At 38.0% G+C, this 16,261-nt stretch overlaps 1 protein-coding gene across 15 annotated transcripts in view; it reads left to right on the forward strand.

Annotated features, from left to right (window-relative positions):
* UNC80 (unc-80 homolog, NALCN channel complex subunit) overlaps positions 1-16,261 on the forward strand; it is a 231,215-nt gene that overhangs the window by 102,656 nt on the left and 112,298 nt on the right. For all 15 annotated transcript variants that reach the window (XM_061383689.1, XM_061383579.1, XM_061383649.1 and 12 more), the window contains exons 23-25: positions 4,405-4,617; positions 9,185-9,320; positions 13,197-13,330. In XM_061383689.1, coding sequence (XP_061239673.1) covers positions 4,405-4,617; positions 9,185-9,320; positions 13,197-13,330 — 483 coding nt within the window. The remainder of the gene's footprint in view (positions 1-4,404; positions 4,618-9,184; positions 9,321-13,196; positions 13,331-16,261) is intronic.

The following is a 16,261-nucleotide window of genomic DNA, read 5'->3' on the forward strand; positions in this document are numbered from 1 at the left end:
CTGAAGAATGTTAGAGAAATAACTTACTGCATAATGCATGATGTTTTGTAATTTTAAATAGACAGCTCTGTAACCATTGCAGACAACACCGTATATAAAACCAAACCATATGAAATTGATGATATGGTACTATATTTGACCAGCAAACTTAGAGATTCCATAAAGTTCAACCTAACATTTTATCTCACCAGTTCAAATTGCTTCTTGCTTTTCTGGCAACTGCAAAGTTATGACATAATGGAACTGAAGCTGCTCTGTGGCATTATGGAACACAGAATAGAAAGGTGATCTGGCAGACATGTTAATCAGAAAGAATTTAAATCTGCCTAGTTTTCTTTTAGGACCACCAGCAAAATTCTCTGTGGTATACCAACAGTACCAAAGTTTGTTTTGATGTTCAGTTTTGACTGTGTCTCTGAAACTCCATGGTTCTCTTCATCCATGCAGCCTTCTTCTGATTCATTTTTCTCCATTTGTGCTGTTTTTCTCCGTGATGTGAATCCATCCCTGCCCATTCTGTCATGTCTCCATTGTTTTGCTGCTTCATGAGATTGCTCTGAGCCATTAAGAGGCAAGTCCATCAAAAGAGGAAAAACCAACTTTCCTTTATGTCCAGGAAGAATCCTTTGTCTAAGGTATTCCATAACCCTGCTCCTCAAATCAATACTTTCTAACTTACACTTTGAAAGGAACTTATAAGGAAAATAATTCCTATAGCCACACCCACAATATAATGCCTTGACTACTCTTTCACATACAGTGTGAAGTCGGTTCTTATTGCCAAGGATCTTCTATGAGGACGCACAGTTGAGTCCTTAGCTTTATACTACACCAGCACCCTCCATTGTCCGTACAGTAACACACACACTACAGTACCACAGAAATTGTTAGTACTCAGTGTCCTCTTGACTAGAGGATCCCCAAGTCTGCTTTCACCTACAAGATTTGCGAGGTTTATAATAAGAAGGCAATATTTGAGTTACTCTGTGTCATCATCCCTTAATGCAGACAGTGACATTTCCAAAAGTTACTGAGTTTGGCAATTTACATGAATCAAATTATCAATAATAACTAACCTTCCCTTTAATGTTGTGCTATATAGTCAATTAATGGGAATTATTTTGATAATGGTCTCAGTTCTGTTTTCCAACTTAAAGTAGGATTTCTTAGGGCCAATAACTGATAATGTCTGGGTTTTATCATAAGAAGCTTTTGAGAGCAGATAATTAAAATTGTTTTTGATTCAAAATGCCTTAAGTTTCCTAAGCAAATAAAACATATTTGCTAAAGAAGCCAAGCCAACCTACATGGGAAGCCTTACATAGCACAGTCTGGGTTTTTTATTCATCTTCTGTTAGTCTTCTCAGTGCAATTTAATAGTTAAACGAAATATGTGAAAAAAAAAATCTCTGCCCCATACATTTGAATTAGGTTAAGTTTTTATGCTCATTAATCATGAAAGAGCTGAAGTTCATCACCTAATGCTATTCCAGCAGTGTTGTTTCTGCCTTCCTGTCATTAAGCAATGAATCTCATTGCTTTATATTGGAAATGTGTCAAAATGTGACATGATAAGAATAGATTTGCATCACTTGCCTTGCCTTCCAGACTGAAGCTCCTTTTTAGAGATAGATATTCCAGGCTTTTCCAAATGCAGATTAGCATATCTGAAATCTTTAGTAAACTGAATATTTAATACAAGGAAAGAGTATAGATCTTTAGTTGGGATGTTATGGCACTATGGTAATGATAAGTTTAATGCAGAAATTCATCTAAGCCTTTGCATTCTAAAGTCTTTCTATCCTTCTGACCTGCTATCAAGTCTTGGCACCAGTAAAGTTGAGGATAGTTTCTCATCATCAGTGTCCATCTTTTATTAATGATAGATGTTCATCATTGTGTTTATCTTCTATTCTGCCTTAGATTAACTGCACATAGATTAACTTTATCTTCAATGGCAATATGTCATATTTTTTGTAAAATTAAGTCCCAACATAATTAAATTTCTTACTAGGATTCTTGATAGTTTCGTTTAAGTTGTAAACAATGGAAAAATGCTTAAAGGGCTAACTTGCTTGAAACATCCAGGGTATTTGAGATAGTGTGTTACCAGACAGTATGAAGTAACTGCCTCTGCCTGAAGAGGAAGGGATTAAGGAAATCTTCTTAGAGGAGATAACTAAACTGAAGCTTACAAGTGAGAATCTGCTAGATAGAAAAGGGGCTTAAAGGCTCTGCAAGTGATGGAAACAAAACATGGAAAGGTATGAGATGTCATATCTGGGAGACTAACCAGTTTGACATAAGTGGATCACAGAGCACTTGAGGTGAGGATAGGGAGAGAAATGAACAAAACAGCAAAGGTCAGTTGCCTTTATTCATTGATGATTCAGATGGATGGACCATAAAATATATTTTAAATGGGAAAATTATGTGCTTACTTGTGTTTTACATGACATTAATGTTCCATTTTTAAACAGTAACTTTCTACATGCATTCTAGAAATTATCTGTTCCCCAGGTGTGTATATGACCATGAATTAAGATCTTGAAGATAGCAAAGAGGTACAGATCTGAGCATGAGAGACCTGAAAATGAATCTCATGTCTGCTTCTTCCCAGCAACATAAGAGTGGAAAAGTTATACCTCGTATTAAAAAATATTAAAATGAGGATATTATTTCATAGGGTTGTTATGATAATTAAGAATTACAATTTATAAAAACTAGTTGGAACATAATTGATATTCTCTATACATTAGCACCTATTTTGACATTATAGATTGAGGCATTGTTAAGAATGCTATTACTTGAATCATGAAAACTGTTTCCATTTGAAAATATGTGGGACATGGGACATGGGATTCATTAGGTAACTCTAAGATGATAGCAAGGGCTTCCCCCTGATAGCTCATCTGGTAAAGAATCCACCTGCAATGTAGGAGACCCCAGTTCAACTCCTGGGTCAAGAAGATCCCTGGAGAAGGGATAGGCTACCCACTCCAGTATTCTTGGGCTTCCCTTGTGGCTTAGCTAGTAAAGAATCTGCTTTCAATGTGGGAGACCTAGGTTTGATCCCTGTGTTAGGAAGATCCCCTGGAGAAGGGAAAGGCTACCCACTCCAGTATTCTGGCCTGGAGAATTCCATGGACTGTATAGTCCTTGGGTTTGCAAAGAATCAGACATGATTTAGCAACTTTCACTTTCAAGATGATAGCAAATATTGTTATATATATATATATATTTTAACTGACACAAGTAAATGTTTGATGTATGTATTTTTTGTGACCTGTTGACCTATGGGAAACTTCACATTCTTTCCCATATTAAATTTTTCTTGGCTTCTAAAGAGTAGATATCTTACTCTTATAAGTTTCTGGATATTAACAAAAAGTTCTTGCTTTTATTTTTCAAGCACATCTTGACAAGACGGAGTCATATTTTTGTTTTCCTGAAGAAATGCTGTTTTTCATTTACCAATTAAGCAATTTCCTCTTTGTCAAACATTTTCAATTGAAACCATTCCTATTTAAGCAGAATTTGATCTGTTTATGAAAAATTAGAGAAAGAGACTAACTCAACCGAGTTTATTTATTCATTCATTCATTTATTTGTTTTTTTCTCATTTCAGGCCCCATTTTATTCTGTTTATCCTCACAACTCAGCCTGATATAGTAAGCTCTTCTTTTTCTTATTAGCCAAAGTGAGAGAGCAGTTGCATGTCCTTTGAGTTTGTGGAAGGTCCTTAAAAAACTGACATCTTTGGTTAATCTATATCTAGTTCTAGAAATTGAATGTATGTTTTCATCATGCTAATTTTAGGTTTAAAAAAGCTTCATATTTAAAATCTCCTTATTAAAAGTGATTTCACACTCAAATCCCCACTGTCTCTGAAATATGAAAAGATAGTCATGGAATTACTTGAGATTCTCCAAAAGGAGAAAAGTACATGCAGAAACCGACTTAAAATGTCTCATTATTCAATACTCAAATTTGCCTTCATGGATTCATTTTCCAGATTTCCCACTACTACTGTAACCATGTTAACACTACCCTGGGAAATATCGCTGCTGCTGCTAAGTCGCTCAATTGTGTCTGACTCTTTGTGACCCTAGGGACTGTAGCCCGCCAGGCTCCTCTGTCCATGGGATTCTCCAGGCAAGAATACTGGAGTGGGCTGTCATTTCCTTCTCCAGGGGATCTTCCTGACTTAGGGATCAAATCCCTGTCTCCTGTGGCTCCTGCATTGCAAGTGGATTCCTTACTGCTGAGCCACAGGGGAAATATGGCTAAACCAAATCAAAATACAAAGGCAAAAATAAGCTAAGAGTACATAGGCATTGGCTTTAAGGTCAGATTCATTGTTTCTTAATCCCACATTACTCTTTCCTTAACAACCCTACTCAGGAAGCACCGGTGGTAGCCAGAGCAGCATTGTTCCTGGAATGTGCCCGTTTTGTGCACCGCTGCAACCGTGGCAACTGGCCAGAGTGGATGAAAGGACATCATGTGAACATCACTAAGAAAGGCCTTTCCAGGGGACGGTCCCCCATTGTGGGCAACAAGCGGAACCAGAAGTTGCAGTGGAATGCTGCCAAGCTCTTCTACCAGTGGGGAGACGTGAGCTTTTGATTTTCTTCTATAAAAATTAGGCCGAGTAAAGTGAAGACGTTTTGAGTTTCTGTTTGTTCATTTGTTTGGGAGATAATCTGAGTATCTGTTATGTACCAAGCACTGAACAAAACATTTCAGGGGGAAATAATTCATTTAATCTTCCCAATAAATCTACAAAGTTAGACATTATTATCTCTTCTGGCTCCCTTTCTGATCCTCTGCCTCTTTCCTCCCTGTAAATGTAAACATTCTCAGCATCTCTTATCAGTTCTTCCTGTATGATCTCCACCAGGCTTGCATTTATTCCTGTGTTAGAGCTAGAAGTACCCAGTTCTCTATCCATAGCACTTTTCAGATCCCTGACCAACTTCACCAACTGTACTTTGGAGGCATTTACTTAATGTTCTGAAACTAAATCTGACCAAACTGAAATGCTTCTCTCCATTTAAACACACCCCCATCTGTAACCCCTCTTGAATTTTCTATTCTTTTTGATAGAACTACCATCATCTGAAATGACAGTCTTTAAACATATTCTCAACCTCCTTTCCTTATTGATTCCACCTCTTCCGTGTCACTGATGCCCTTTGAGGTCAGATCTTCATTACTTCTCCTCTGTGTGACTAAAGTATTTTCCTATTTGGTTTCCTCCCACAATCTCCCCTCTCTGACCCATCCTACACACTGCCAATAAAATCTCCCTTTGGCATAGCCCGTCTAAAAGCAGAACATTCATATCTCATCTCCCAGCCTCCAGACTCTCTCCTTCCAATTCATTCTCCAAACTGCTGTCAGAATGATTAGGCTAAAATGCAAATCACGGTATAGTGCTTCAGTGGCCCTCCTTTTCCCTGGGGATAAAAACCCAAATTGCTCAGCCTGGCATCTCAGCTCTTTCCACAACCTTTATTCAAATCACACCAAGATTATAGATGATGAAGTCAATGAGCTGATGTACCTAAAGGACATTTATCTCAATCCTTTACATCTAAGAGGTGTTCAATGATAAGTTATGATACTAAATTTTGAAAGCAGGATAAATGGTTTGTCTCTACATTTTTAGACAGCTAGCATGGTGTCCCTGGAAGGAGTGATAACGCTTCTCCCCTGCTCAAAAACTGCCTTTCATCCTTCAGAATGCAAAATGAAGTCCAGCTTCAAGAACTGTGGAATCTGGTCCCGATTTACCTTTCCAAGCCCTCAGGCACATTATTTCTGCTCAGAAAATGGTGCTTCAACCAAGTGGCTTAGTTGATAGTCTCTGAACACGTCAGTGCATGTCCCTGAATATGGGTCTTTGGGAACTCTCCATCTGAAATATCCGCTTTTCCCTTTCCCATTAGCCTAACACCAATTCTTGAGAATCTATGTTTGAATCCCAGTTCAAGGCTGCTGAGTGACCTTGAGCGGGTTTTTCAACCTAACTTTCCTAATTGCCAAACAGTGATACTTCTTTATGAAAGTTTATAATCTACTCAGGCATATTAATAAAGACACTGATGCACTATAACAGTTTATTCAACTTTATGTTTTATTTAATAACTAACAAACTACCTCGCATAATAAATATTTGATGAATGAAGAAGGAATAATCATATCCCTAAGGCACTTTTCTTGTCTTGAAAGAGATGTAGAGCTCTAAGTTATTATTTAGATATTTTATATTATCCCAAGTAAGTTCATTTTTTGAGAAACCTTCTAAGTTTTGTGAACTGTGGGTTTAACTTAAATTGCTTGGTTTCAGAATCCGGGGGAGATCAATGTAGATTTTTTCTCCCCTTGACTCTCACTATTAAGTCTTCTGGCTTTGCTCAGACTCATAATTCCTTGTTTCCTTCTGTTAGGGGAGTGTGTAATTTCCTCGGTTCTTTCTCGCCACAGCAAAAATTTGAAGTGACGGACAGACCAGTGTTACAGCCCCATGTAAATTTCCTTGTTACAGCAAAAATTTGAAGCAATGGACGGACCAGTGTTACAGCTTCGTGTTACAGCTCAGTTTTATTAAGAAAGCAAAAGAAAATATATCCTTGAGGTGTGAGAGGGAGTCGACCCAGAAGACTCAAAGAGAAGAGAAGCCCCCAGCTCAATTTTGGTTCCTCTTTTCATAGGTTTTTTCTCCTCCCCCTGGGCCTGCCCTATGTAAATTGGGCTAGCCAGGAGTGCTGTTGGTTTTACCTGAGGTCCTCACTCCTGTCCTCAGACCTTCCTTTGTTCTGTTTTCACAGGCTTTTCCCTTCTTTGTCTTTTAGCCACCGCCATTCTGGACTCCTTTTTCCTATTCTAACCACCTAACACTTCTTTAGAATTTCTAAAATAGTAGCATCAGGACAAGGCTTTCTGTTGAGGTGGTGGTTTTTGCTTTCACGTTTTGTTTTGTTTGCTTAAAACTTCTCAAGTTAGCAACTGAGCTGCATTTCTTTTGTATTGATGTGGTTTTTGTTACTCCTCAATTGCAGACTTTAAGGAGACCCCTTTGTTCTCAAATAACCAAGATGTTCAAACAAAGTGTGTTTTTATTTGAAGAGCTCTAGACATATCTTTTGAGCTTCCCAGGTGGCTCAGTGGTAAGGAATCCACCTGCCAACGCAGGAGACACAGGAAATGTGGGTTCAATCCCTGGGTCAGGAAGATTCCCTGAAGTAGGAAATGGCAACCTGCTCCAGTATTCTTACCTGGAAAATTCCATCGACAGAGGAGCCTTACAGGCTATTGTCCATAGGATCGTTAAGTGTCAGATGCGACAGCATGCACATGCACACACGGACATATTTTTGTAACTTTCCAACAGAAAATCAAATCTCTTGCATGCCCAGAATTTAGTCGTTTTTCTAAATATTTGAAAAGGATGATGCGGGAGGGAAGAAGAAAATTAGCTGGAATTTTGTTCTTACCAATGCACAGAGTAATCACACTGTCAGACCAAGTTCAGTGCTCATTTTATCTTTTTGAGTCTTTTTCCTATGTATGTGTCTCTTCTTTTATTCTATACAACATGTAATTAGAATGTGAAAGGAATTAGAGGTAGCATATTTTGTCTCTTTTTTGGGGGGAAATTCTTTTTTTAAAATCAGATGTTAGTACATGATGACTCCGAAGAACAGATAGTAAGCATTGGTTTTGTGAATACCTTATAAAAGCCAATGTTGTTTATGTGTTGAGGTAAAAGTCATGTTTCTAATGTTGATGTTCAGGACACTATCAAAAGAATAGTTAATATTTCAAAAGAATAGTTAATATTTCTAATTCATAGCATATCATGAGGGGGAAACAAAGTATATAAGAAAATTTTGATTGCATATATGATGAAAGATACAAATAAAATTGCAGTTCTAGAAGTCATGCCAGCCTCCAAATTCATTAGCATAACACTGCTATCCTCATAAAATTGCATGATCAGAAACATTCTGAGGAAATGTGACTTCTTATTTTTTGCTGCAGCAAAATCCTCCATTAAAAACAACTATACAGGACTTCCCTGATGGTCCAGTGGTTAACACTCTGCACTTCCAATGCAAGAAGCATGGGTTAGATGGGGAAATAATGGAAACAGTGGGAGACTTTATTTTGGGGGCTCCAAAATCACTGCAGATGGTGACTCCAGCCATGAAATTAAAAGACACTTGCTCCTTGGAAGAAAAGCTGTGACCAACCTAGACAGCATATTAAAAAGCAGAGACATTACTTTACCAACAAAGGTCTGTCTAGTCAAAGCTATGATTTTTCCAGTAGTCATTTATGGATGTGAGAGTTGGACCATAAAGAAAGCTGAGCACTGAAGAATTGATGCTTTTGAACTGTGGTGTTGGAAAAGACCCTTGAGAGTCCCTTGGACTGCAAGAGATCCAACCAGTCCATCATAAAGGAAATCAGTCCTGAATATTCATTAAGAGGACTAATGCTGAAGCTGAAACTGCAATACTTTGGCCACCTGATGTGAAGAACTGACTCATAGGAAAAGCCCCCGATGCTGGTAAAGATTGAAGGCGGTAGGAGAAGGGGACGACAGAGGATGAGATGGTTGGATGGCATCATCAACTTGATAGACATGAGTTTGAGCAAGCTTTGAGAGTTGGTTGTGAACAGGGAGGCCTGGCATGCTGTGGTCTGTGGGGTCACAAAGAGTCAGACATGACTGAGCAACTGAACTGAAGTGGAGAACTAAGATCCCATGTGCCATGCAGCATGGCCAGAAAAAAAAAAATAAAAAAACGTTTTAAATAAATAAAAATAGTTAAAAGAAAATACAACTGCATACTCCCTTATGTGAGATCTATAAAATAAATGACCTTTGAGGAATAAAAATACTTTCAGAAAAAGTTTTGTGTGAGAATAAATACCATTCCAGTTCCTATAAGTCTTTAGGCTCAATGACCTTGGAGACAGCATTAGTGCCTTCCTTCCCTGGATTCCCATGTTGGGAAATGTGGTGGTAACAACACTATGACAAACAGAGGAAACTTACGCTGAAGACAATCCCCATGAATTGATTGCCGGCGACCTCTGTAATGTGAGAACCTCTTTTACAGTCTGACATATACCTCACGCTGTTTCATTCTTTTTCTGTTCATGGTAGGCAATCGGCGTCCGGCTGAATGAGCTGTGTCATGGGGAAAGTGAGAGTCCAGCCAACCTGCTGGGTATCATTTATGATGAGGAGACCAAGAGGAGACTGAGAAAGGAGGATGAGGAGGAAGACTTTTTAGATGACAGTAAGGAGACTCCCTTTACTACAAGAACCCCTGCTTGTAAGAATCTCTGCTTTAGGAGCACGTAATATTTCTCTTTCCTCTTTCACATTCTTACCACCTTCCCATGTCTTCCACTGTACCTTCTCCCCTATTCCCTGTGCATGGATGTGAGCATGTGCATAAAACCCACAAAGTGAGGGCAGGAACCAGAGGAGAAGACTATAGACAGGAGCAAAGAGCTGTAGGCCATATGAAACATTCATTGCTTTGTGGTCTCTGACTCCTAATATTGTAAATGTCAAGACCAGTTTTAGTCCTCCGTGAGAAAAGGAAATTGTGGGAAAGTGCTGTTCCAGAAAAGGATTTGGTCAGGTTTTGTGTTTTTTCATTACTCTTGAAGATATAAAAAAGGGCTAGACCAAATGAAATTAAACACAAAAAGCTTCTCAAATCGCTAAAATATTAAAATACTTAATCATAGTTTATTATCATATTTAACATGAAATTCAAAATTTAAGGTTCAGATTATCTGAACTATGAATGTTTGATTTACTGTACTTATTTATTAAAAGTATAATTGAGTCCCATCATAGAAGAATAGAGACAAAGAGATTCCTGAACATCTTTTTTAACACCATTTTGTGCATATGTGTGTTCTATACCATACAAACTTATGAGTATGTGTACCACTGTTTTTTATGGAGTAGCAAATTCCAATATGGTTTTGGAATGAGTATCATTAACTGATGAAGACACTGAGGTCTCTTTCTTTTGACCTACCCTAGTGATTTGAAATGCAGATTCCCTGATGATGTCTTAAGGATTATCCTTAGTTAAGTGATGCCAAACCTACTTTATCTCTTAAGGCATGAAATATAAAAGGATGGCTAGAGTGTAATATTAGACAGAACTAAATAATAATCAAAGAAAACATATTGTCTTCTACTTTCATACCAATAATTTTTTTGCATTTTTCCATCATTTTGCTCTTTCTCTGCTGCTGCTGCTGCTAAGTCACTTCATCATGTCCCACTCTGTGCGACCCCATAGACGGGAGCCTACCAGGCTCCTCTGTCCCTGGGATTCTTCAGGCAAGAACACTGGAATGGATTGCCGTTTCCTTCAAATCAAAGAAAATCTTCTTGACTTAACTGTTGACAAAACACCGAATTATGATGTTAGTCTTTTAACCTAATGATGAAAGTTGTTCCCAAAGATTCCCTCAAGTTCACAAGAGTCTAGGTTATCCTAGAAAGACTCACGAAATTGGGTCTGATTTGTAGTAGGACTTGAGGATAATCCAGCAACCACAGAATCTAGTTTAGGCCTGCCAGGAGACATCCCCAAACTGCCCCGGATCTCCTAGGGGTCCTTCAGAACAGAGAGAAGCCAAAGCCACGTTAGATGGAAATAGCTTCATAGGCCAGAATGTTCTCACATCTCCATGAGACCGCATAAGTATCACTGGCGATATGGTATGCTTGGTATAACAGTTTTTTGGTGAGACTATTTATAAGTCAGTAATTGTTCCCTATAACAATATTTCAGATGATACTTATGAGAAAGCCTGGACTAAGACCAAGCTCATTGTCTATGGGACTGACAAGAAGAATCTAGATGATATCCTTAGGATTACAAGCACAGATCCAGAAGTTTATACTAAATAACTAGTGTTCAATTATGTTTTAAAAAACAGTTGCACATCTAGGCAAGTTCAAGCATCATGTAGACTCTAGAACATTCATTCAATGAATATAAGATTGGAATATCTTCTTTAGTTCCACTTTTAAGTCAATACATAGCTCAGTTTGCATTTTAAAAATAATTATGGTATAAGCAAGTATCAGTCTGGAAACAATAGAGAAGTTTGTCTTTTTCATTCCTTTTTTTTAGTACCATTTTTTAAATTTTTATTTATTTTAATTGGAGGCTAATTACTCTACAATATTGTGGTGGTTTTTGCCATGCATTCACATGGATCAGCCATGGGTGTACATGTGTTCCCTATCCTGACCCTCCCTCCCACCTCCCTCCCCATCTCATCCCTCAGGGTCATCCCAGCACACCAGCCCTGAGCACCCTGTCTCATGCATTGAACCTGGACTGGCGATCTATTTCACATATGATAATATACATGTTTCAATGCTATTCTTTAAAATGATCCCACCCTCGCCTTCTCCCACAGAGTCCAAAAGTCTGTTCTTTACATCTGTTTCTCTTTTGCTGTCTCACATATAGGGTTATCGTTACCATCTTTCTAAATTCCATATATATGCATTAATATACTGTATTGGTGTTTTTCTTTCTGAGTTACTTCGCTCTGTATAATAGGCTCCAGTTTCATCCACCTCACTAGAACTGATTCAAATGCATTATTTTTAATAGCTGAGTAATATTCCATTGCGTATATGTACCACAGCTTTCTTATCCATTCATCTGCCGATGGACATCTAGGTTGCTTACATGTCCTGGCTATTGTAAACAGTGCTTTTTCATTCTTAATAAGAGGCAATGTCCCCAGCCACATATTACCTCTGTGGAAAATATAATGGTTTTCATGGGGAAGCAATAGCCAGATATGGTCAGAAAAACCATAATTCTACCCACTATCAATATAAGCCATGATTGTATATTATAGCAATTATGAAAGCCAAATACACAGGAAATATTTTAGAGCTATTTAAAGATATTTTCGGAGAAGGCAATGGCGCCCCACTCCAGTACTCTTGCCTGGAAAATCCCATGGACGGAGGAGCCTGGTAGGATGCAGTCCATGGGGTTGCTAGAGTCAGACAAAACTGAGCGACTTCACTTTCATTTTTCACTTTCACGCATTGGAGAAGGAAATGGCAACCCACTCCAGTGTTCTTGCCTGGAGAATCCCAGGGATGGGGAAGCCTGGTGGGCTGCCATCTATGGGGTCGCACAGAGTCGGACACGAATGAAGCGACTTCGCAGCAGCAGCAGCAAAGATATTTTTAGGAAGGTTAATATGTAATGATATAGTTATTGCTTGATAAGTTGATTCATTCAAACTATTTTCTTCTAAGGGAGACATGTCTTTGTCTTCTTTTCTGAACACTGATAAGTAATCAATATATTTCTCCATTTTTGTGATGTCATGTATCTGAGAACTAATCCTGAGGATTTAAGTCTCTATAGTGTCACCTTGGCCATTATCTGCCTTTATAACAAAATCCATTTTTTGGTCTATGGTGGATACAACATTTAACTCATTCAGAGACTGGTGTTCTTCAAAGCAAAGGAGAATATTTGCATATTCTAGTATAGCTATTCCTTAATATGACAGGCTAGCTTGTATAAACTGTATAACATGGGTGATCCAGTAAATAAGTCTTGTTTATGCTACAGAAACGCATCTGGGATAAAGCTGAAACAACTTCACTGCCCTAAGAACATTAAGATAGCCATCTCTTACAAAGTGAGCAGACAGGACTTTTGTAGTTCCAAATCTATTCACGGGCCTATACCACGAATAAATCTGATTGTATAGGTACGTGAAAATCTGGCAAGGCTGCTTTCTGTTTTTGTTTTCATTAAAAGGCTTTCCGGCCTAGTGGAGCTGCATTTTGTTTCTCTATAATGCCTTGAGGAAAATAATTCTTACTGACTGACATTTTAATACTGAGGTATTTATTCCAGAATTGCAAAATGGAGGAAAAAAGAGGTGTAGTGTGATGTATAGATTATGCTAAAGGGACCGGGTAAATTGAACATGTACAGGTGACACCCTCATTTACAGTTTCATTTTGCACATGGATAGGTAACATTCTCATATACAATTTGATTTTACACATGTGTAGCTATATCCATCAAACTGTGCCTCTGTATTTTTTATTGGTTGTTCGCTTATGAAAGAACTTTTTCCTTCCACAGGTACTGTGAACCCCTCTAAATGTGGCTGCCCCTTTGCCTTGAAGATGGCAGCCTGCCAGCTTCTCCTGGAGATTACCACGTTCCTACGAGAGACCTTTTCATGTCTGCCCAGACCACGCACTGAGCCTCTGATGGTTAGTGAAGCTTATTAATAATGAGGCTACTTGGAGAGTCCAGCCAGGTGGCTTGGTTTTCAGTAGTCACAATTTCCTCAAATATTCAATGAACAAATGTATCATATAGTTTAAAAATTCAACAAAGGGATTTTCATATATAAAAAGAATATTTCTTTTTATCTCTTAAAAAACTGAAAATTGACCTTAAAATCACAAAAGACTGCACCACTGGGTAGTGTCTAATTGATTACTGTCAGTTAACCTAGGAATGTCTAAGAACCTTTATACGTTCCTTTATTCTGCAAACTATGAGGAGTTTTATAGCCAGCATTTTCCAGAAATCACTGATAGGTTTGTTTTTTTCATGCTCAGTTCAGTTCAGTTGCTCAGTCGTGTCTGACTCTTTGCAACCCCATGGACTGCAGCATGCCAGGCTTCCCTGTCCATCACCAACTTTCAGAGCTTACTCAAACTCATGTCCATTGATTCGGTGATGCCATCCAACCATCTCATCCTCTGTCATCCCCTTCTCCTCCTACGTTCAATCTTTCCCAGCATCAGGGTATTTTCTAGTGAGTCAGTTCTTTGCATCAGGTGGTCAAAGTATTGGAGTTTCAGCTTCAGCATCAGTCCTTCCAATGAATATTCAGGACTGATTTCCTTTAGGATGGACGGGTTGGATCTCCTTGCAGTCCAAGGGACTCTCAAGAGTCTTCTCCAACACCACAGTTCAAAAGCATCAATTCTTTGGTGCTCAGCTTTCTTTGTAGTCCAACTCTCACATCCATATATGACTCCTAGAAAAACCGTACCAACAATTCATAAATTTATGTGCTTCCAGTGAATTTTCTCATTTAAATTATGAATGAAAATACTCAAGTCTTTAGCATGTAAATGTCTCTGAACAAATATTTTATTCCTGCAGCATTTCTTATGGATACAGATAGGCAGAAAAAGACCATGTGTGCATGCACACACACACACACACACACGCACATGCACACACACACGTGCACAGAAACACAAAGACCCACAGGCAGGCATACATACAGACACACTTGTATGCTATCAGGGCCTGATTTTTTTAATTTAAGATACAAATTCTGGCAAGAGCCAAGAGTCATCACAAAGCACTTTGGACAGAGGCCCATCTCAGAGCCGATTTTCTTGGCCCTTTGTTCTCTAATGGGCACCATGTTTCCAGTGGTTCTTTTATCATAGGCTTTACCTGACCAGAGCTGAGGAACCAGACAAATTCCTTTTTTTCTCCCCTTTACACAAAACTTACAGTACCAGAGAAACTGTTACACTAACAATCTATGTGCTTCCATTTAGGTGAATTTTACAGTGTGCCAACTCTCCTGCTGTTTTGAAACAAACTCAGTATGAGCAAGACCCTACTGCAGTCCCGGGGGGTTGGAGGTTGGCATGAGGAATGGAACCAAAAAGTCAGTGCTCTGGTATTCCTGAACTGTTCCTCTAACTTTGATTTCCAGTGTCTGCACAGCCCATTTCCTCACACTCTAAAACATAAAATGGAACTCTTTGTAGGTAAAATATGTTTTCAAGAGAAACGTGTCCACATTTGGACTGTGAAACTGCACCGTTTAAACACTATGAAATGGAGTTCCTCCTACAGACCTTATTTAATTTCATGTTATCCTGAACCTTTATTTTTCTGAATTGTCACCTTCACAATTATATTGAGACTACTCTTAAAAACCAAGTAAGTCAGCCACTTAAGCATGTTTAAAGTCAAGATTAATCTATAGGCCTCTATGAGTGTTATTAATATCAATATTCTAATTATACTGACGTCTTCGTAAAAGCTCAGAAACACATCTGTTAAATTTTCAGATTTTCATTTTTTATTTATTTTTTAATATTTATTTGGCTGTGCCAGGTCTTAGTTACAGCATGCAGCATCTTTAGGTGTGGCAAGCAAGCTCTTAGTTACAGCATGTGGAATCTAATTCCCTGACCAGGGATTGAACTTGGGCCCCCTGTGCTGGGTGTATGGCGTCTTAGCCACTGGACCACCAGGGAAGTCCAAATTTTCAGATTTTTAAAGGTCACCGTTTTGACTTATAGTGATTTAAAAAAGATAAGAACCTTAAGGTTTGATTCAGTTATTTTTGTTCTTTCAACACTATACAGCTATACTGTTCCTTATTATTATAACAAATTTGTTTTTTAAGAAAATTAATCAAATCTTTAAAAAATGACTGTATAATCAACTGGCTGTCTAGTAGAAAATGCCAAAAAATTAAACTAAAACAGAGGCTGCAGTTATTCAATCAATAAGAGGAAATTTTTCATTGCCTTTAACTAGGTCTCATAAATCCTTTATTCATTGAACTATAACTTTTATTGTCAAGTATAGGTTCATAAATTTTGGGGGGATGTGACCTTTGGAAAACGGGAAAGAGCTCATGTTTAATCTATGTAACTATAGTTGATGATAAAGAAAACTCAAATCACATTTTTAACTATTACAGAAAAAACAGTATCATAAAGCCATTTTACTAACACAGAAGCTATAAATGCTTGAAATAGGTTTTTTAAGAAGTTGTACAAAACAGTAAATCTAACAAGCTAAGCATAAATACCATTAAAATGAAATATTCTAAAATTTTAACAAAACACTTGCTGTAAGAGTATTTATAGATTTGGGGGATATTTTACTAATTCAATAACATTTTTAACAGCAGAAAAATAAATAGCTACCTGAATGTACAGAATAATAAAAGTATAAGCTAGAAAAATAATCACATTAGAAACTATATTCTAGGATCTGAGACTTGAGGAGGGGGGACGATAGGGAACATAAATGTTCTACCAAGAAAGTCTTTCTGATAGAAATGTCCTAAGATCATTTCCCTGTGAAATATTTGTTTGAAAAAGTCCTGTTTATATCCGAAGTGTGCAAGAGAAAGGGGCTTCCCAGGC

This window comes from Bos javanicus, chromosome 2, assembly GCF_032452875.1.
Source record: "Bos javanicus breed banteng chromosome 2, ARS-OSU_banteng_1.0, whole genome shotgun sequence".
NCBI classification, from domain to species: Eukaryota; Metazoa; Chordata; class Mammalia; order Artiodactyla; family Bovidae; genus Bos; species Bos javanicus.